Source organism: Amphiura filiformis, chromosome 11 (assembly GCF_039555335.1).
Source record: "Amphiura filiformis chromosome 11, Afil_fr2py, whole genome shotgun sequence".
Lineage (NCBI taxonomy): Eukaryota > Metazoa > Echinodermata > Ophiuroidea > Amphilepidida > Amphiuridae > Amphiura > Amphiura filiformis.
In genome coordinates this window covers 43,089,671-43,113,064 of record NC_092638.1, presented here as the reverse complement: position 1 = coordinate 43,113,064, position 23,394 = coordinate 43,089,671, and the positions used below count along the sequence as shown (strand labels likewise).

The following is a 23,394-nucleotide window of genomic DNA, read 5'->3' as shown; positions in this document are numbered from 1 at the left end:
CCTTTTCTATGTTTGCTAATTAGAAATGATTTTGTTTTTACATAATCTGCATGTATTATACATCAATATTAATGTTTCAATGATTTCATTTTTACAAAATAACTTAATATGGAAGGCATCTCCCAACCCAAACCAAACTTGCATAACAGGAATTTCTCTTTGATCAGAGAAATACATAAAATAGAAACTATTAACAACCAACACTATGACATGTATGATAGCGACAGAAAGAAGGTGAGCATAACAAAATCACATACACACATAATATCAATCTATAGAGTGTGCCCATGACCAATCATATAACATTCGTATATATTACATCTTTCAGCAGTGGGATTCAGCAACAATAAAAATAGAGATATCACATAAAAAATAGTCAGTCTTCAACGTTTTGTTGGTTTCTTGGCTAATTGTTCATCAACAGAGGCGACGGAATTAACAAGCATATCTTGTTGTTGTATTCTTCATGTTGTATGTCATCTGACGTAAAATGGTTGTACACCTTGGCTGAGAGTCTGATATCAACCTTGTCAACAAGCAGACACAAAATTATTCACAATTTAACACTGCATTTTCACATTACAATATCATGTTAACACTAGGATTTGATAAGGGCGTAAGAGTCAACCAATCTATTAGACTGATATTTCATATAAAATTATGTATATTTTGTACATTAATGTAAATAATTGAATTCAAGGTATCTGGTATTTTGAACATTAATCTAATCCAATGTTGTGGATTTGTGGATTAAAACTAAAAGTTATGTTAATTCAATGCACTCAATATTCATAATCAAGAATCTCCTCTAGCAGTGGGGGGACCTCTACGTATGGCCAGGCATGGCGGAAGTTGTTAGCGGATTTGTTGAATAGCATGGAGACTGAACGGAGTGCTGTGATTTGCATGAGAAGGCGGGCAAACAGCTGTCGGTTCTTCCAGTCACGGCGGGTTACTTCGCGCTTCAGGCACTCTACAAATCCCTCTTGAAGTTTTTCCACTTTGGCGACCTCGCGCAGTCCATACCGATCTAACAAAGGAAAAGAAAAGACAGGTTGTGATTTAAATATAGAATCTTTGATTTACATGTTAATTTACTCAAGAACAAACCTGTCACCTCTTATTTCTATACTGATGTTCTAACAATAGAGCAGGGGCTCAGTTCAATAACATCTATTCGCTGTAGAAGTGATGATGTAACAGGATTAACTACCATAGCAATAGATGAATACAATTTTTGAATATATAACCCTGCACTACGACATTCACATGGTACCAATGCAATAAACCAAAGGTATCAAAGAAATGCTGATCACTCACACTTGTAAAGATAAAGTATCTTTGAAAAGAGTGGTATGTTTATGATTGCAGACATACACAGGTGATGAGTGCAACCTACTTGAGGTGCAGGGTAGTATATTCAAAAATTGTATTCATCTATTGCTGTAGTAGTTATGAATACATATTATATAACTAATCAATTGACCTTGTGCATAAATAACTAATCTCATCCGTTCAACCTACAGTTGAAATTTCTTAACTACAACAGTGAAGGATGGGTATTGAAAGACATCACAGGAGTTGAGGCTATTTACCTGCAGACAGCATAAGGACAGCTGTGAACAAGGCCACTTCTTCTTTGATCAATTGCAGACTGTTGAATCCTCGCACAAAATCAAACAGTTCCTCCCAAAACATCTGCTCTCTACCCATGCAGTGGAGATGGGACAGGCTGAAAGGTTCCCCGGTGCCGAAATCAATCTCACTTCCACTGATGGTGATCAGGGGAGCAACCCTCACAAGCCAGATCTCAAAGAAACCTGCTTTCAACAGTGTCATCTGATCCTCCTGTGGATTGCAATAACAAAAGTAGAATTTGATGTCAATTTGGTCCACTTTTTGTGACAGTTAGTCTTGCAATAGCTATTTTCATACTGTGCTCACTTGTAATTCACTTCTGTCTTTTGTATCTAAACTTGTATCAGATTTTATGCTTGTGCACAGTTAAAAATGAAACAACAAAATCTTTACTGGTCTTTTAGCCACATATATATGCCAAGATTTTTTTCTTTTTTGATGTAGGCAAAATAGAATAGGACTAGAACACACTGCGCCAGATGCAGGATATACAAACATATGTTGGTAAACCCCTACACATCACAAGTCTCTTCCAAAACACATCTTAAGTCATTTCCAAGAAAGCTATTTGGATATAGTATTACAACTCGCTTTGTGTTTTCCACGTTCTTTGATGCATCACACTTTTCCAAATGTGTATCAGACATTTGTATCGTAAGTAAGAAAAAGACAAGAATAGTTATATGATAATGGTCGTAATAACACACCTGTAAGAGATCACAGAATCCTTGTAAATTCTTGCTGAATTGTACCACACTGACCACGGCAGGAGTCAGGATTTCTGTCTGGAAGGTCTTGATACTGCAAACTTGGGCATATAACTCTTGTGTGTTGAGGGAATGCTGGATGTGGCTGCGAAGACCATTCTGTGCGGCTAACATGGACAAATCAACCTCAAGACTATCCAGGTGGGAAGAGTTGTGGGAGATCTGCTTTAACTTCACCTGTTGAGATACAAACAATGGTAACAATACTTGTTAATAATGTGACCAAAATTCATTTAACAAAACTCAGAAAATACAGGCAATTCTTAACAGAAATGCTTAAATCTGACTCGGACACAGACACATGTGCCACTGACTGCCCAAAGCCAGAACCTCTGAATTACTAGACTGGAGTTCTATTACAACTAAACTAATGTTATTCATATGCATCATGTGAAAATAATAGAGAATTTGACAAAAAGTAAGCGATATGATTAATGGCATTAAGTTTATGATAGTTACTGAATTTAAAAATGAAAATCTTGAAATGCATGCATCTCAATACTTGTCAAAACAAGCCAATGTTTTACTTGTTGCTATGTAAATTTACACAGTGATACTTCAGGTCGGGTTGCTTTGTTTTTATTTGATTTCATTTTTAAATTAATCCTCTTGAGTGCGGACGTCCAAGTTGACATCACCAGGTCAACTCATAATAGTGCTGCAGAATGGCGATTTGATTGTGCAATTTAGCACAGATGTAGCTCTTGATATGTTTAACAAATGATTTGGTATAATACTGTTGCTTTGCTCCCTCTACCATTTCACATGGTTTTGTTACAGAGGCTATAATAGGCACGGTTTTGTTACAGAAGCAAATTTCTTGCAATATATTTAATTACTCCTATTGTTATGTTTTTGGGGTCATGTATAGCCTCTTTCATCAGGTTCATAAAAAAACCCATCCAGACTGACCAACCCTACTAGGCAAATGCACATGCCTGACTGACCAACCCTACTAGGCAAATCTACATGCCTGTTGAACATTGTTTTTATTGATCACCTAGGAATACACCTGAAAGATATTTGAGTGAAATTCAGAGATTCATCTATTTGTATGATAGCCCTATTGAGGAAAAAGGAATAACTTAAATCAAAAAAGCTTTGCTATTTCAGCGGGAAAATTTTGCTGAACAATTCAATCCATTATGCTCAAAAAGGATTGTATATTTTACAACATACGTCATTTGTTCTTTAAAACAATATCTAACATTATCCTTGCTATCTTTGCAAAATTGACGAATGCATAATTATATTGTTTGTTGCATATAATACTCTAACATTTACCTAGCAGGAAGTTTACGCTCTTAACAAAACAAGCTTTTATGTTGTTTTTCTTCTTATTCTGAATCTGCTTCATCTATTATTCACAAAGTCTATTGATATAAATAGTGTATTAACTTGAGAAGCCATTGAAAATCCGCAAGTGACAAACTAATGCTTGCCTATGCATATCAGCATGGGCTGACACGAGTTTCAACCATAAACAAGTTTGCTGCTTTGTAAATTATGTGTAATTTGTGCCCACGCTAAACCGACCGGCTGGCAACCTTGCCGGCTTAATCTCACGATGACTACCACATGGAGAGTGGCCTACCTGATGGCAAGCTTTTTACCTGCACATGTAGGGGTGCGTGTGTATGGCCACATGTACGTGTATGACTGATTGTTGACGTAATTAGTCGCTGCCATGGAACCAAATGAGTTGACTGGTTAATTGATGCAATTAATTAGTGGCAAACAAAGTAGACACATGGATTTACTAGTTACTTTTTTATCAAATACATTGAGATTTGTTTTGAACATCTTCAATTAACATTTGTTTGAGGCAAGGACATTTTTGGAAATTTACTAAAATTTAAAACCTAAGAGAAGCCCCTGAAAAAGGCTCTGTCCCCAGCACATGTCCTAGGAACCACATGGTTAAGGCCATGACCAGATCATGTGGTTACTGAGGCAAGGCTAGGCAAGGCCTTTGCATCACCAGACAATCATACAGGTACTGGGCACAGAGTGTATTCAGTGATATGTAAACATAGAGCAAAATTTGTTAAGTTTATGCAATCAGAGATGTGAAAGCCAGTTTTGTGAACTTACATGAGCGTGTGTGTTGGTTTTGAAGCAGGTTGATTCATGTGCGCTTACAACTTTCTGGATAAGTGCATACATGGAGCGGTCCTTCTCCTCCCTCTCTCGTACCTTCTCCTGTGTGGACAGACTCTCAATCTCGGCAAGATTCTTCTGTTTCTGTTTCTTGGAATAGCGGCCAACTCGCACAGCTAAATATGAAATGGTAAAATATATCAAATTACATGCATAAGAAAACAACACTTCCCCATAATCATGATAAAACATTAATGACAGTCCAAAACAGTTTCCTCTTCACTAATCAGAGTGTTTTATAATTTAAAAAAAACCTTCATAAAAGATGTAGGGCCTATGTTGTTGAATTTTACATAAAATAGTTATAGTTTTCCAAACCTCAGCATGTTTACATCAGTATATACAATAATTAAAACAGCAAACATCAACTTACAATGGATGGACATTCCAACAGCAAGACATTTCTGATAGCGGCAGTGAGCACAGCGCCCTCGTGTTGTCTTTCCAATATCGCAGCTACCTTCCTTTTGGCATTGGACAATGAGTGTTTTGTTGCCAATGCATCTTCTGAAGAAACCCTGTGAAAAAGATAAGTCAGAAAATAATAATTTTAATAGAATAGACTGACAGTGATGTCATCAAATGCCAAAAGGCAAGTGATCATATAGGGATATTTACAACTCACATCATGTTTACACAGTTGTCACCAGTGTACGGATAATCTATGTGTGTGTACACACCCCGCAGGATTAGGTTAGCGTGCACAATTGGAAGCTGCCACTGCAAAATCCAACATGGCGTTACTCTCAACACACTGTAGTGAGTGCAAAGTTCACATCCATTCAGCAACTCTCTTGTTTTGTCTCAGAGGGTATGAGATGCACAGAACTAGGAGTTGGAATATAGGGATATATTTGCTAAAAAATTGCCAACTTGTTAAAATGTTTACCATATCAAAAATCTCCCTTCCTGTAACAAACCAAACGCATGCAATAAGCTTAATAATTGGATGATAGTAATGTGCACAATTGGAATGACATACCTACTTCATTAGATGAGAACAATGGTAATTGATGAATGATGTCAAGCCATGTGACATTTTGATATAATTACAAACTAGGCTCTGTCAAAATTAGCTTTTATTGTTAAATATCTTCAATAACTATTTTTGTTTTTGTATTTCTGTCTAATCGAAAATTGATAGATTATGAATCAAAATTTAAAAAAATGTCAACTTCAGAGCATTTGCAATTTTAAAATACTTGTTCTTTTCAGTTCCCTACCTTCTACTACAGTACCCAAGATTTTGGTGCTGATGTATCCTCTTATGATTGCAATTATACCAGTTTGCAGGCTAACTGCTCATTTAAAGCATGTGTGACATTGGGAAGTGGGATCCGCATCAATACGCTCATACATTTTAATGCGATCTTCTGTTGTGTGTGTGTGGATGCATTGCATCATGAGCACACTATGCATGAACACGGCATCGCGCAATGAGCACCCTACATGCACACGCACTGTAATGCACTTACAAGAAACATGCTCCATAGCCACTTTCTATTATGGTGCGCATCCCGGCAGATCACATTGACATGGATCATGTGGATTCAGCCATAATCTGATCCAATCAGGCCGAAGGAGTAAGTTAAAAAATTAAATTATCTTCAACATACCCAGTCACAACCAAGTGTATTTTATGTTATTTTATTGTTTTGTTTTTGCTCCCTAGTATTGGCTGTAATTTGACAAACACCTCTGGTCTGGTTGTAACAGATCACAACACACATCTATTGTGATGCCTTCTTACCTTGCACCCCTCACACGATGTAACTCCATAGTGTATGCCAGATGCTTCATCACTACACACACGGCACTTGGACAAGATTGGTTTTGGTGCAGGGTTTTTCTTGGATGATGGGGACTCTGGAGACGGTGCGGACGTGGAAGTAGATGACAATGGGGAGGGTGTCATCGATGACAGAGGTGATGGTGTTGTCGATGACAACATCTGATAGTTTTCTGCAAGATATAAAAATATAAACATTCGTTTAGTTAACAGCAGTGCAGGGTTTAAGTGCCCCGGTATTGGTTGGTGGTGACTCTGTAGGCATATGCTGTACCTTTTGACATCAGTGAAAAGTGGAAAAATATTCAATATGTTTAAAGAACTGTGTCCTCTGGTATTAACATGTTTTGTACGGTCACATGAATTTTTAGTCTTTTATCAAGTATGTTGGTTCTTTTTTGTTTTTTTTTTAACACAATGTTTCAAGCAAACAACTGACTGACTCTGTGGTGAATCTTGTTAAACTGTTTGATCGTAAAGTCAGTGACACTGATAAAACTTGTACCTAATAAAGACACCACAGCAGTACACAATAAGTGAGTCAAGGATGGGAAATATGGACAGACATGTTTGACAAGTAGTACAAGTATGTTTTCATCTTCAATTATGACATTAACGACGACGCAGAGCTCGAGTACTTGAAAACTGACTGAAGGCAAGGCCAAGTTACCCTCGGAACGTTGTGTTCATGTATGTCATACAAGGCCTAAAAAGAATGTCTTCGAAAAAACGAACTCGTTACCATGACCTTTCCCAACTAGCTCCATGCTTCTCATCTTCTCTGCTGTGACGTTTCACACAAAGGAAAATTAATATAGTAACGGAAATGTTCAAGGATTCAGAATGCGTTGGTATTTAACTATATGGTTTCCAACTGTGAATATTGATGGTTTTAGGTTGTTCTGGTAATGTAAATGATGATGGAGAAAGAAAAATAAACATGCAGATCAGGGCTGTATGCAGGGGGTGCATTGGGTGCAGCTACCCCCCCCCCCCAAAAAAATGCAAAAGCACAAAAAAACTCCCCCAAAATTCCAATTTGTGAGTGTAGCAAGCAAAAAAAAATTCAGGTTTTGCTCTTTTGGTCAATGCATTGCGCCGTTGTACCACAAGTTTCAACTTCAGTCTGTCATTTCTATAATTATAATTATGTCCAAGGGTGTGCTCCTGGTAGGTTGGGAAATTGTTCACATTATTAACTCTATGCACGGTTGCCTCAAATTAAGAAAAACAACCAAAACAAAAAAATACTTGCAATTTAATTTGTGCAACATCCAAATCTGCCAAAATAATATTCTTATAATAAATTAATATTTAAGTTTGTTACATCCACAACCTTCTCTCTGGTACGTATGTAGGCCTCTAGAAAGTACAATGTATGTTGTAGTATTTTAGTCAAATAAGATAACAGAAAAGATGCAAAACAAACAGGCTCTTCAAAATAAATACCAACTTAGTGACTGATTTAATCAAATCTTTCCATTTTCTTTTATGTATCAGTCAATATTTAATTAATTGTCCAAATATATTTCATTTCAAAAGTTTTACTTTCAAAAGTTTTTTTGTTTTCATGACTATTATCTACTGCTTTGTATATATAACTGCTATATGAATTGCTTAAAAACTTATGATAATACAAGCTACTCACATAATGATTCAATTTGGTGATGGATCCAATCATCAAATAAAACACAGTATATATCCACTTGTAAACAGTTCAACTAAAATCCAACTAGAATCCAAGTAATACTTCAAGATAATAAGCAGCAGCAGCAACCAACCATCATCATAATCAACCACTGATAAAGTGCATTTTAATACTAATGACTTTCATTTTGAAACTGATCTCGTAAAATTGTGCCCCTTTCCCCAATCCAAAATCACCTTTCAATCTAGGACTGTCAAATCCCTGTGACCTTGTGTGACCTTGATCTTTATTTTTAGGAGTAGTAATAGTCATAACTAATCGACTGAGAATGACTCGTTTAATATAGGTATAATCCTTAAACTGAAGCTTAGCAGACAAATCTAAAAATTGTTCAAACCGGGCAATTTTTTCCTCAATTACTTCAATTATTGGCACATGATATATGAATGAAAGTAATAAAGTAAGTACAAGCATGCTTATTTTATAATTTAGTGTCTATGGTTCTTAAGATACAAGTTAAAAATGTAAAAAATTAAAAATTATTCCCGGAAATACTTACTAAAATTTCAGTGGCATTCTCGCATTATGAGATAGTCATCACCTGTCACATGTCATAACATGGCAAAGCAACATATTTGTACTTACATGTATACAAATAAACATATACCACACATTTCAGCCCCAAGTTTTAAATCAGTCCCTAAACTCCATTAACATTTGCAGCATTTGTCAATAAGAAATCTCTTCTTTTCAATTTTTATTTCTGAGATTAATTCTTGATTAGGTTTGATTGTTTTTTACCCACACTGAGTTACCATGGTTACAATGGTGCAACAATGAAACAGAGTAGGTCTATTCTACAAGGAATTAATTAAACAAAATTCTTATTTGCTTTTTGTATCTCCTGAGTCCTGGGGACTGCCTTCCATTAACTCACTGATGTAGTCTGCTACTTCCATGGTTAATCTGTTGTTAATATTTTAAGACAGGTACGATTCAAATTATAAACATAACAACATATAAATAAATATTCATTGCTCATATATTGTCCCGCCCAGTTTTAGTTGCTTTTTTATCCCTTCATTTACAATTAAGAGCTGGTCTCTACTCTTACAAAGCTCTCCCTTGAAAAGAAAAGTTTTACCCCCATTGAATAATGTGTCACAGTTTTGCTGTTTTTTTTTCCATTTGGAATAGAATTTGCTTGGAGAATTTTCTGGGTTTTTTTTTTCATTTGAGGTCAAGTTTAGCTAAATACTAGTACATATAGGCAACCTGTATGTAATTCCCCCCAAATACCACCACCACTAAAAAGTTACTATCTACACCCCCATGACCCCTCCGCCATGTTCACATCCTTTGGTCAAGCCCGGGGTCAAGCCTCCTCCTTTTCAGGTACCCCCACCCGGAGTCTCACCCCAGACAGCTCCCTATATCTGTCTCAGCTGACAGGCCTATGTCCTTGTACCCCTGCACACAGACTTTAGTCGATGACAACTCCTATTTGAATTAGCATTAAATTAATCATCAAAGGCTTTCATGCCCGGGCTTTCATGTCAAACTTAACCAGGCCATTCTTGCTTGTAGAGTTCAGTAATTATTACAAATCTACTGCATTTTCACCTTACAAATAAGGTGAAAATTTATTCATATATTTATGCATAATTTAGCATAATCACCAATAAATAACCTTTAATATGAGTGAATAAGTGATTAATATAATTATAAGATCAAATCTATGAAACTAAATTGAATATTGCAGGTGGAAAGAATGAAGAAGAAAGGAAAGCAAGAAAAACAAAGTAAGAAAGAAAGAAAGATACAAGACAACATACATGTAGCACAGGCTTTTGTGCTGTACTCTGATAGCTGTATGATGAAGGATTTTCCAACTCGCTTCGCTCGCTTTTCGAGAGGCATCACGGTTTGAAAACGGGGCTAGTTCAAAGACAACAAAGAATGATTCCACTCATAGAACATAATAAAGAGCAAAATAAAGAAAGGAAAAAAACATGAAACAGAAAATTAAAAACACTGAACAGATAAATAAATAAAGTGACAATTCAATGATATCAAATAATAGTCATTATTTTGTTCATTGTTTTAATCTGTCATCATACCCTCTTTATTATTTATGAGTCAGTGATATTTGATCAATATTTCAAGTTGATTTCCAAGGGTATAAACGCAATGCTCAACCAGGTATTAAAGAATAAATAGTGTTATTCAATGACACATTAACAATTTCAGATAGTTCAATGATATTTTCATCTACAATCGTGGACTAATATGTCATGTTTTACAAAGACCTATTCCAGATCTGAGTACTATACACCTTCAGAAAGAATTGGGCCCATTAGTCTTCTATATTCAAGGTTTAATGTCAGGTTCATGGTGTGGCGATTAATTGTTACATTTATGTAAAAAAGTCCATGATTTCAATAGTGAAATATCACAATTTTCATATCCTCACTTGCCGTTGTAAGGGTCCATGGTTGCGGGTCAATATGAGTGGGGGCGTGAGAAGTTTGAAAAAATAAGATGAATACAAATATATACCAGTCATTTTTGGTAATTTTTTGTTTGCTTGTTTTCTATAGTTTTAGTTAGAAAATACTTGATCATCACATTGTGGTATACTGAAAGCTACATATCACTACACTAGGATCCACAACATGCTCATCTATCAGGGCACAGTTCTTTAACCCTAATACATTTGTGTACATCCATATCAAAAGGATGCACTTGTCCGCTGCTACATGTGTCTCATTTCACATAATAGCTAGAAATAAATACCAGATTCATCTCAAGTGGAGGTCACTTCAAATCATCCCCAAGTGACATGGTTAAGGAATGTTCTATGTATTCCTAAACCATGTGACTTGGGGATGATTTGAAGTGACCTGCACTTGAAATGAGTCTGGTATTTATTCCTAGCTAGTGTGAAATGAGACACATGTAGCAGCCGACAAGTGCATCCTTTTGATATGGATGGACACATTTGTACATTCATTGAATGACCTTTGAAAATTTGAGTACAAAAACTCATACTCTGCAACTTGAGGTCAAATTTCGCTCTATGATTGTTTAATTGAGGTTATTGAACTATGCCATTTGGATGAGGCCATTGTGGTCCATAGTGACTAGGGCACCACTGACAGTGAACAACATATTTTAATATTTTTTAATATTTTTAATTTGCTTTTAAATTATTCAATTAGGAATCCAATAACAAGTCTTATCAAACCGGATAGTGGGATAAGTAAGATATAATGTACATTTCCTATTCTAATCAGGTTATGCAATACTCTGCAACTCTAACTTCCTAACAGTTTGTTGAATGATTTTTCATACATCACAGCTAGACAGTTAGCAATTTATCTTAAATCATACAATTTTCTTTGGAGAGAATATTATTACAATTTTATTCTTTTTCTTAATGAAATATGTTGGAAAGATGAGTCTGGAATAGACTATTTGTTTAACAAAAATTAGTGCAAAATTGAGGGCATCGCACTTTTGACATCAATTAAACTACCGTTGTAATATGTGATGCGATCAAGCGAAATCAGTAGGAACTCGGAAATAATAAATTTTCAGTTTCTTTATTTATAAGAGTAAAAAACATTTACAAAGCTGCATTTTGCAGAAAACACTATTTAAATTGAACAACTAGTTCCAAAGATATGAGTAATTAAAATTTTCCAAAACAGCAGGAAATAATTCCTTTGTTTGGCTCTATCTCAAAATCAATATTTCCGAGTTCCGACTGATTTTGCTTGATCGCATCACATATGCAGATTATGCCTGTATCGGCTTGTATACAATATACAACATCTTATACCTATGCTGTACCCATCATGCTAAATACCCACAGTTATACGGATACCCATTATGCTAAAAAAGACAATTCTTTCACATAAAAAATTGGTTTCCCCCTTTTTTCAGTGAAAACCACTCCAATCCTCTCACGAGGACAATTCCGCACATTATGACATCCCACATGTAAAGTGTGTATCCCTCATGCCAAGAATATCCTGTATGGATTAAAAGTAATCCATCGGCTCATCACTGTCAATCACTGTTAGGATTATAATTGTATCCCCCTATATGATGTGATAGTTTAATAGCCATGGCTTATGGATGACAAGTAGACAATCTTAGCTTGGCTGATTAGTCCACATGTAGACCCTGACAAGCAGCTTGTTTCTTAACTCAACCACTAGTCGCAAGTGCATCACTGCCTTGTTGGTTGCTCACTTCTCAGGCATTGAGATCCGGGGGAACAGGGCAAGTTCTACGCATATACCCTCTCCACATGTAGCTGATGTTTTTTTAGATAATTATTGTTATCGCAAAAATTATATTGTAGTCATGTTGTAACTATAGTAATGAGAAACTAATTGTTCACTGAGTTTGATGTGCGGGAAGCACCTGGCCTCATATGATAAAGCTAGACTGATATGAGCTTGATACTTCTCAGAAAAATGTTGCAAAAACCTCAAACAATGCCCCCCCCTCCACCACCACCAAGAAAATTCTGCCAACCCAATCTTGCCACCTTCAGGAATCTAGTTTTGCCACTTAACCAATGGGCTATTCCAGTTGATATTCATACACCCCCTATGGAAGACATGTACTTAAACTTCACACAGAGAGTGTGAATTTCAATTAGGAGTGACTCCATGCAAAATATATAGGCCTACACCCCTTGCGTGGTGGGATATTAGGAAGGGGAGTATGGATTTCAACTGGAATATCCCAATTTGCCTGCTAAGAGTAAGACAACCAACCCAATCAAGCTGTGGACAACATAAAAGGACATAATGGATCGGACCCAAAAATCCATTACTTGTTAGCATACCAATCTTGCATTTTTTGGTCAATAAGGATATTCATGATACTATAGGGCCAAATAAGCCCACAAAATGCAAGTAAAAATAATGCAAACAGTCAGAACGTGGCAGCTGGAGTAGAGCAAAATGTTTTGAAAGTTAGGGGAGCTAAAATGTGGTGTACAATCAAAAACTGTGATCATTTTTCTCCACTGATAAATTCAAATACTATAAATACCCCCCACCCACATACATGTACATGCAAGCATGTTTATATGTAGCGAAATTGTCAAGCCAGAATAAAACAAATAATGGAAATGAAAAGTCCTTGTCCTAAATAAGTTTAATAACAAGAACATCCCTTGAGAAATATGATTCTCTCTTCAACAATATTGTAAATATTGAATTTTCCTTGAGCAGCTTTGAGTTTAAAATTTTGCAAAGCAATTGTAGGCTACTTTACAGAAATAAATTATTGTGAATGTGAGCTATAACATTGTATAAGACCCCCTGGCCCTAATTACTTCAAATTTTCACAATTTGTGAAGAGTGTTTTGTTGCTTAAACCTTTTTATTCCTAACTTAAAGTTGTTGTGAAAATGAAGTATTTTAGAGACACTTCAAATGGTTGCCAACAAACTGTAAAATGAGTCTAAATATTGCAATCAGATTGGGAATTAAGCCAAATATCTCATCAATTACTTGTAAAATGTCAAATCTAAGAGATAAAATTGTCTCTTGCCCTGATAGAACAGCTCATGTATGATTAATCTTGAATATGGCAATGAAATAAATATGGCATCAATTCAACCTGTGCTTCTATAAATGTAATTTTAACACATGTATAAAATGTTAATAAAATTGGTACTCTTTTACAATCAGCTTCTTGGAAAGTCAAGTTTAACATAAAATAGTGCTATATATATTGTGCAATTTCAGTATAAACCCTTGTTAGCATACAATAGTCAGTAGATTCCGAGGTAACAATGTTTGTCAATAATTGCAGTAGGCCTATTGTTTTCCTGGATCAATCAACCATTATGAGAGCCTACAAAACGAGAGGTAGGTATGTGTGAGAATTTTTAATTATTCATTCATTTGTCAAGTGAAATTCAAACTGGCCATAGAGGGTAACACATGCCTACTCCAGTTTGAAGTATATTAGGGAGGGGAGAGGGGAGAATTTCTTGAAAACAAAAATGTTGAGTTGGTCCAACATTTTTAAAATGTTTTTGAAAATTTCAGTAATATGTAGCAGTATACATATAGTAACATAGATACTCAAACCAGGAAACTTTCAACTTTCCTGATTGAATATAGGCCGGCCTAGACATATACAAGTAAACTCATTGTCAGCATGAATGGGCTTCAAAAACAGGATATATGCTGTACAATAATTTGAGAGGCCACTGAATTTATGCCTGATGAAATACTATAGAGATTTCTTGTTCCAGTAGTTGAACATGGTAGCAAATATTAACCTCTAAAGAATTGCAGCATTCCACAATAACAAAAGCAACAGCAGTGTTGCCTTTTTTTCTCCGAATGACAGCATTACACTATGGTAAAGCACCCAATTTTGACCTTGGCCAATGGATTCAATGGAACAAAAATCTTTTAAAAACTGCCCCAGCAGTACCAATGACATTCTCTCTTAGCCTGGACCAACATCACAGAAAGTGGAACAGCTACACTAAAAAATATTTTTTTTTAATTGAGTGTGCATGCCCCTTATACAGACCTGGTTACTATGCATTAACCTCAACTTCTGTGCAAAGGGGACACCATTCAAAAGTAGTTGCTATACAAATGTAATTATGATTTCCTGTTTCTGACCTTTGTGCAATGATTCCAATTTGTGGAACCACTGCCAACTATATGATCATAACCCTAACCCTAATCCCAATCTAAAGTATTGTCCAAATTGCAACCTTCATCTTCAAACAATCATACATACAGGTGACAACAATTCAATACATCTACCATGATACTAAGTCAAGCTGTCAGCAATTAAAAAAAATACAAGAACAAAATAATAGACTTAAGGTATGACACCAATGAGAAAACATTAAGTCCCAACCCAGGCAACTGTACTCACCAATATCAAGCATCCAATTAGGCAACATGAACAAATTAGGATAAGTTCCAGGCAATGACCACTCTTCATTTTTTGACATCATACAAGGTATCATCAGTAGACAGCAGTAAGTAAGTATCCTCGACCACCAAATATTAAGTAGAAGACCCAAATAAACTAACACCACGCTCTTACCTCTTATATAGCTGGTAGTAAAGTGGGTGGGCTTATGTGACCCACTTTTGTTCATCTGATGTTACCATCATGTAACAACATCATTATTGTCATCTTTATCATTGGACCATCAAGCCGATCTTCCGGCCATGTTTTTGTCGTGCACATGTTGGCATCCAGCTTGTACTTGAGAGACCCCATTGCCAGGGTTTTCCTATCCTTTTCATCAAGACCATATAACAACGCAATGCATAATGCCTTGAGGCGGCGAACGAGAATCAGAAACACACTTCCTTGGGCGTATCGCATCACCATCGACAACAACACCTGATTACCAGAGATAACCTATGGAATACATGCATAAATGATTCAAAATATCCATAACGTCTGCATGCCAAGTGTACACATGCAGAGTCTACAAACTGACCTGAAAATAGCTGGTAAACACTAAACGGATGATTTTCACTTAAGACCATCACAAACCGTGTATCAGGATACGATTCTAAACTGACAAAGGTACACACGTAGGCCTAGCTGGCCTATAAACTAGGCTAGTGCCTTTAGAATTAGACATGATTCTTATTTGTAACCTCTTATATTTGCACCATGTATATATTAGCACATGTTCCAGCACATGCAGGATATAAACAAACCCGGGATGACTAGCCTCTTAACAGTCACAAAATGGGAAGTAAAGATGACTATGTAGACTTTATCACACTTGGGATAGGTGCCAAACATTTTTGTGACTGATTAATATCCAAAGAAAATGACAATTGAGGTACTACCCAGACATGTCTCAATTGCAATACAAAGTCCTTATAACCTTAGTTGGGCTTTTGCTGTAAAAAACCTGTAAAAAACCTGTAACACACATAAAATTTCCAAAACCCTGAAATGAAACTACTGAATTTTGATTCTGCACATGTTTATCCAGAGGGTATGCATATAGTTCTTCAGCAATCAATGGTCTGGGAGGCCAGGTGGTGATATTATAAATATTAAATATGTGTATTTACAGTAGTAACTATTGAATGGGACTAAGCTCATGACAATGCATAGATATGAACTTATCCCTTTAATGTTAATGATGAAGGCAAGATTGCACTCCACATATCCCTGTATATCTAGTGCACTACTGTCTGTTCAATTAGCTTAGATTCTTGAATTTTTGAGATATTTGAAAAAATAAAAAATTGTGGTCAAAGTCATCAAAGAAAAGTGTTAGCACAGCCTTAGACCTAACGTGATTTATACTTTTCAAATTCTAAAGTTCAATTTAAAACCCCATTTCTTTTCAATTTTGGTCTTTCCCCGCGATATTTTTATAACAAGCCGTAGAACGTCGGGTACCATAAACTTTTTTGAATCAATCCATTTAGAGCAATGGGGACGAATGTCATATTGCGCTGAGATAGTATATATTCGACCATCCGCATCAAGAAGTATTGTGCAGCAAAATAGCTACATTTGCCAGTATGCCTATATTTATTTATGAGCTAAGGTTTCTAAAATAGGCCCAGCTTATATAAATACATTTCTTGCGTATTTATTTATTTATTTATTTATTTATTTATTTATTTATTTATTTATTAATTTATTAATTTATTAATTTATTTATTTATTTATTTATTTTTCGAATTGGTCTGAGAAGGTATAGGCCTATTATAAAGCTACACATTTATTTTCAATTTGTTATTTCGTTTTTGTTTGTTGAATACAAACTATGAGAAGGACATTTGGAAACAAAAAAACTTTTGTACAAGAAAATATTATTTAAAACAACCAGGTTACAGAAAACAATTCTTGTAAAGTCACTGTATCTGAAAATGTCAAGCGAATGCTGATATTCTTGGGAAGGAATGATGGTATTAAACAAAACTCAATTTACATTGTAAACCAGTTGAAATAAAAACAAAATCCATAATTTTAATGTCATTGTTTTAAAAAAAATAATGCTCAGAATAATGTTATGCATAAAACGTAATCGCTATTTACCATATAGTTTCGTGAACAAAACCGTGGACCATCATCACCTATGGAACCTATCCACTAACCGAACGGTATAACAATTGAAATGGCAGGCCAGATTGGTGGACAGACTGTTTTGCTAAATTGGATAGGGTCTATGCCCTAGTTGAGAATGGACCGTCCCACTCGATTTGTAAAAAGGTTGCGAACCTTTTTGGTGGACCCAAGTAACTGCCCAAAATGAGGCAAAATTGAAAAGAAATGGGGTTTTAAATTGAACTTGGGAATTTGAAAAGTATAAATCACGTTAGGTCCAAGGCTGTGCTAACACTTTTCTTTGATGACTTTGGCCGCAATTTTTTATTTTTTCAAATATCTAAAAAATTCAAGAATCTAAGCTAATTGAACAGACAGTAATATAAAGTGTGGTCTATAATATTGAAGTTTCGTCCCCCAGAAATGTGAACAAATAAAATGCAACTGACCCCCTTGAATGACTCCACAATCCCATCAACTATACATATACAAGAAATTTTGCTTTCGTGTAAATTTCTTTCTTTTAAAATGTTCAACCCTCCCAAATGATATGCCACTACCTTTTAATAACTAAAATGTATCAAAGATACATCACATGATCTTGGTTGCAGCCACAGAAGTATAATTTACAATTTTCCCCCTGAAATTACCAAGCTGCATACATGATGTGGAAAACTACTCCTGCAAAGAGAATCCATATTGTCATCTGCTTAATTATGTACGTCATTGTCCTCTAGCATATCTGTCCAATCTGACTTCAGGTATATCTATTCTTGGTAATTTAGGCCCCTATTTTTATCAGTTAAATATGCACAACTATGCATGTGACTACAAGACATGCATTAGCCTCAAGTGATGCTATATTCATATGCATTGATTTGTGAATTATAGTTTTCACAATTTTTCCAAAATCTGATAAATAGTACATAGTAGTATTTACTAGTAACATCAGGGTCGTAGTAAGCGGGGCGGCCGGGATGCCATGGTCGCCCCACTTTTTGAGAAATTTGTTATGTTTGTCTTTATATCTTTATTTCAATTTGGTTATATATTTGTATTTTGGCCGCCCCACATTTGTCGTGGCCGCCCCACATTTTACAACCTTGCTACAGCCCTGAGTAACATGAATGTTTCACAAAACCTGAATATATGATCTTTAGGCAGTTATTAGTTTAATGAATCAAACTTAGGCCATGGCTTAAATACAAAATGAGTCTTTCATAAATCAAATTGTATTTGTTTGTATTCACTAGATGCCTGTCCATTGATAGGAACTGATAGTAACAATATGTTAAAATATAATTTTAGAAACTGTACCTAAATAAGAAAAGCTAATTAAGTAATACTTATGCTTTCAATGTGGACCACAAATTTGAACTTGTTTGTTTTGTAACTTAAGGTGTAATACAATACTATTGTGTGCATATAATTTTTTCAGACCAGATACCTTATGGCAACTGTAAGCGGCCATTAGTCTCAGTCACTCATAAAACTACAAAAAAAATCTGAATTGCAAATATTTGGCAACTGTGATTGATTGCACATTTTTCAACCATTGAGGACAGAGGATGACAATGCAATATATGCATGGTTGATGGAGTGTTTGGTGGATTAAGTGCAGCTTCAGCATTTTTGAGGATCAAGAAACAAAATACTGGAAAATTACCATAACAAAGAGAGATTACCATAAAATTACCCTGGAGTAGTTGCTTTAAAATCAGAATATGCTAAACTGCTCATTGCAAAAGCAGTCAACTTTTGCACCAGCAGAGATCTGTGAACTATGTGCAGTATTTAGGCTACTTTGGGGGGGGCACAGGACTTCCAAAAAGTCGACATGAACCCACCTAAAATTGTACTTTTAAAAATTTCTGAACCCCTTATCCAAACAAACAATGGACCCTTTGTACATTTTTCTTCCACATTGCAGAATTTTTTATTGAAAAAGAAGAGAAATTCAAGATGCCCTATACTGACTGACATAAAAGGTGTATTATTAATATCATAATACTAATAGAAAGGCCTTTGAAAAGCAGGCCAGCAGCCGATTTACGTCTACGGGTACAACACCCTGCCCCACCCTTCTCAATGACAATCAATCTTGAATATATTTTGGTATAAGAAATCAATTATCTGCATCCTTTGTTTCTTATTGATTTTTGACATTATTCAGTAAAGCATGTCTCCAAGTACCCTGGTATCCTGTCCTTACTTTTGGGGGGGGGGGGGAGAAGTCACAATGACCAATGAGAGATGCCACCTCCACATAACAACATTTGAAAGCTGTATGCCTTTTTATGCAAGTGAGAAAAGAGATCAAGTATATATTTTCCAACACAAATAACAAATTGAACTGCAAAAGAATTTATTTCAGTACACGGCTCTTTAAATGTGATGGGAAGCATTATGAAGTTTTTCTTCTTAAAGGTGATGTAAGTTAACTTTATACTTTCTTCTGGACTGTAACATAAGGGACACATTTTAAATCTAACTGCCGTGTAAAAACCCCAAAAAAAAACAAGTAAATCTTGCAGATAAAAGTGCAGATATGGTAAATACCAGACAATAAGACATGTCTGATCAATTCCAAATTACCTTTATGTACAATACCACACTGGCCTATTGATAGTGAAAGAGACCACTCCCAATTTCCAAAGCTGAAGTACTTAATGATTTTTTTTTTCACCACATACTTTTTTCACATTAACCTGCACTAATCATGCCCCGAATGAATAGGCTCACTTTAGACAAAACAGAAATATCTGATTATAAAGATGAAATAAAAATCATACACAGTACAGTATCAAAGTGATATATATTTATAACAAATTTGTACTTTGACATGGAAGTCATGCATCTATCTATTTATCAAGGTTAGAAACTTTCAGTTTCCATAATTTTGTTAAAGATATTCTCCATATCATATTTTAACAAGAAAATTGTCTGAACTTCTGGAATGTGTAAAGTACCTGTACTTACACAGAAATTGTGCAAAATTACACAACAAAAGCATGGTTACCAAAGAGTTAACGGATCACTGCATCATAATTCTAAAGCTAATTGTACTGCAATGTTGCCGTCATGGTGAAGGAATGTTTTACTGTTAGTCTTTTCTTATAGAATTTAACAATTTGATTTAATTAAGATTTTAAGATAAGTTGATTTTTTGCACAAGGAAGTAATAGATTAGTAAATAATGTTGAAAAATGTTCACCTATTTTGTTTTTCATACGTGTGTGTATTTTGCAGTTATGATATTATTATTTTAAATTGGCAGTATATAAACATAAGAAGTTGAAAATACATGTAATTTTCATGACATCTGAAACCAAGATATGCCAACACCTTGAAAAGGGGTATAATCCTTCTTGTCTTCCATGAGCAACCGCGTCATATCGGGTATAATCTTCCTTCCAGGAGCAACCACTGTGCATGATTGACGGCTATTCCATTGCTCGTAATAGGGTAGTGTATTTTAGCGGGCAATGCTGGATGGTGCACGCCAAGCGTTGCACGATGTACAAGGTAGACTTTCGCCAAGACTTGGCATGTGGTTGTTGGTGTAGGGGTGTGTAGGTGTGTGTGTTGGGGGAGGGGGGGGGCGTGTTGTCTGAGATGTTAGGGAATATTTAATAATAGTTTTTAATATTGGAAGAACGTTTTAAACTTTAATTTAAGGCATCATATACGATTTTATACTATTTTAGATTTTCAATTAGGCCTAATAACAAAATAATAAAATAGCATTTAAAAATTATATTAATAGGCCTATTTAAACTATACAGGAAAGGGTTATGAATCATGATATAGCATTCGAGATCTGACTTAATTGTGTTTGATGGCCAAAATACCCTAAAACGGGCTGCAAATCAATAAAATTGCGTAAAATTAATTTTAAAAAAAATAAATAAAAACAATCTTTCTTAAACCAAATTTTCATGAAATTGAGTGCCATCAATAAACCAAAATGCATCCCGAATCTGTCGCACATCCCCGTAGTAGGCCTAGCAAGCCTCCTCCCCCCCGTTGCCCTAAACTAGACGTGTAGGCCTATAATATAACCTCCACGATTTTTTTTTTTACCTGTAGACAAGCTCACCCCTACAGTCGCAATAGTTCTAGCCCAGATAGCTTTTAACTCACGCCTACTAATAACGTACTTTCAGCAAGTGATGGCGCTATAAGGTTTACCACGGAAGCTGTTTGGTTTACCGTGGAAGAAGATTATACCCCATATGAACACCTTTGGATTTTAAACCAAATCTTGAGTTAATAGTTAATGTAATAAAACATAAACTTCAAAGCTTAAAGCATCTTTACAAAGAAGGCTCTGCAATTGCAAGAGATGGGCAAGAACTTTGAAACCCAAACACTAAAGGTAACTTTTGAACTGTGCTCTGCTAGATAACATTTGGAACCGGGGGCACTGTAATGGTGAAGGGGGGTATTAGGCGTGTCCGTAAATTCATGTACAAAGAGTATTTTCTCAGACTAGAATAGAGTATTAAAGTCATGTAATATTGGTGTAAAAGGGTGTGTTTTTTTTTCTTTTTCTTACTTAGGGTAGTTTTCACTTACCCATCTCATGGTGACATATTTTGCATGTTATTTAGGGGTGCAAATTTCAGTCTTGGAAATACTTGTTTAGGGTGCTTTTTGTGAGTCCATGGATGCACCTGATCCCCCCCTCAGATTTGGAATTATTCTCTTTGAAAAATACAACTGCTATGTATAAATAATCTAGTATGTAACTATGGCATCAATTAAATTCAGCTAATTGCCCCTTCAAAGCGCACCCTGGCTCAAACCCCCTTAACTACATGTAGTACGGTACTATCAAAATGACATGACCAGTTGTACGCATATTTAGATATTCATTTGCCAACTTACCTTCAACCAAGAATGGTTCAATCGAGCCAGAACTGCAGTAGCCATGATGATTTTTTATACAGATAAAGTGACCAGCACTTTTGAGGAATATAATATACAGTAGATCTTTGAATACAATGATGATAACAATTTTGTTGAAGACGGCGGGCGACAATATTTTCAAGTGATACTCAAACAATGTTGCAATTCAATAATAATACAAGTAATATGTTGACGCGGGATGTCAGATATCTTCAGGATGTTGACTTTGTTGTATTGTTGATTTCCAACGGACCAGCCGAAGGAAAAACAGTTAAATGTCCAAATTCGGATTTGACGATAAATTATGTGATTCCAGTTTCTGAATTGTTCCAGCAATTCTTTGGTTCTCAAGATCTGACCGGCAGAAATTGACAAACCATACAATATACATAAATAAATAAAAACAATACTATTAAAGATGCTTTTGAAGGATCCCGACCAGCAGGATCACACTCTGACCAGCAGAGTGTTTTACACGAAGAGTCAAGGAACACGTCTTCTTCTCATGCCTATTGCTAAAAGACTACCCAATGGTGCCTGCTACACAATACAGGGAGTTGGGCCAAACTTCAAGTGTTGCCAAAAATGGTTATTAGATCAATATGCACCATGGGAAAGTAGCCAAATTAAATATTATATCCATAGAGATTGTGTGCCCATGCATTGAGAAAATTGGCAGCGTGATCCTTTAGACTTCAGCACAGGTACAAAAGATTGACGTCAATGGCACCCAAAATACACCTATGACACATACCATCCTATTGGCATAACAATACAAACATTCTATTGATTACCTACTACAGTCTGCATAATAGTTTTTAAACAGGTAAAAACTTCCCATTTTTCAAGGATTTTGATAAAAATAGTTTCACTAAAAATGTAAAAGAAGAACCTAGGTATATAAATAGATTGTACAGAAATTGTTTACAAAAACACAGAAAATTCTATGGATTTAAAATTCATTTTTTTAAATGTGATAAAAGAGGTGAACAGTGATTCAGATAGGGAAACTTTGAAGTTTCAATTCCGGTTCTCACAACAAAAGGTACGTACCAAGAAGTTCATAGCACCCAGGATGAGTAATATAGGATTCAGTTTGGATCAGGTTCTTTTTTTCAAAGGTAATCATTACAGAAAACAAGATTTTGCTGTATCATGGTAAATTAATCATGTTTTGTGGCCTCAAAACAATAACATTCTTCCACAAAACTTGATAATGAAACAAAAGTATTTAAACCATAATGTGCCATCTCATTTTTGAAACCATTATTACAAATGGTGAACATTTTGAGCTCTGGTAGCTTATGTAAATTCAATGTGAAAAAAACACACCAAAAACCCACATATCAAGCTAACCACTAAAGTACTTGTCAGTTTGAGTATCATAT

General features: G+C 35.4%; 1 protein-coding gene across 1 annotated transcript; it reads right to left on the bottom strand.

Annotated features, from left to right (window-relative positions):
• Window positions 1–22,572, bottom strand: LOC140164873 (nuclear hormone receptor E75-like). Its single transcript, XM_072188251.1, has 7 exons — window positions 21,986–22,572; window positions 6,316–6,527; window positions 4,939–5,083; window positions 4,500–4,681; window positions 2,346–2,582; window positions 1,596–1,848; window positions 1–1,030 (listed from the first exon to the last, which is right to left on the bottom strand). The coding sequence occupies exons 2-7, from the start codon at window positions 6,514–6,516 to the stop codon at window positions 783–785; spliced, it is 1,266 nt and encodes a 421-aa protein (XP_072044352.1). The 5' UTR covers window positions 6,517–6,527; window positions 21,986–22,572; the 3' UTR covers window positions 1–782.
• Window positions 22,573–23,394: the final 822 nt, after the last annotated feature.

What these genes read in the sequence shown, in the direction of transcription:
- LOC140164873 (XM_072188251.1), bottom strand. Translation starts at nt 6,516, where the DNA reads ATGTTGTCATCGACAACACCATCACCTCTGTCATCGATGACACCCTCC. An exon ending in TGTTGGAATGTCCATCCATT is followed by an intron (nt 4,682 to 4,938) that starts GTAAGTTGATGT and finishes TTTCATATTTAG; the next exon opens with CTGTGCGAGTTGGCCGCTAT. An exon ending in AAACCAACACACACGCTCAT is followed by an intron (nt 2,583 to 4,499) that starts GTAAGTTCACAA and finishes GTATCTCAACAG; the next exon opens with GTGAAGTTAAAGCAGATCTC.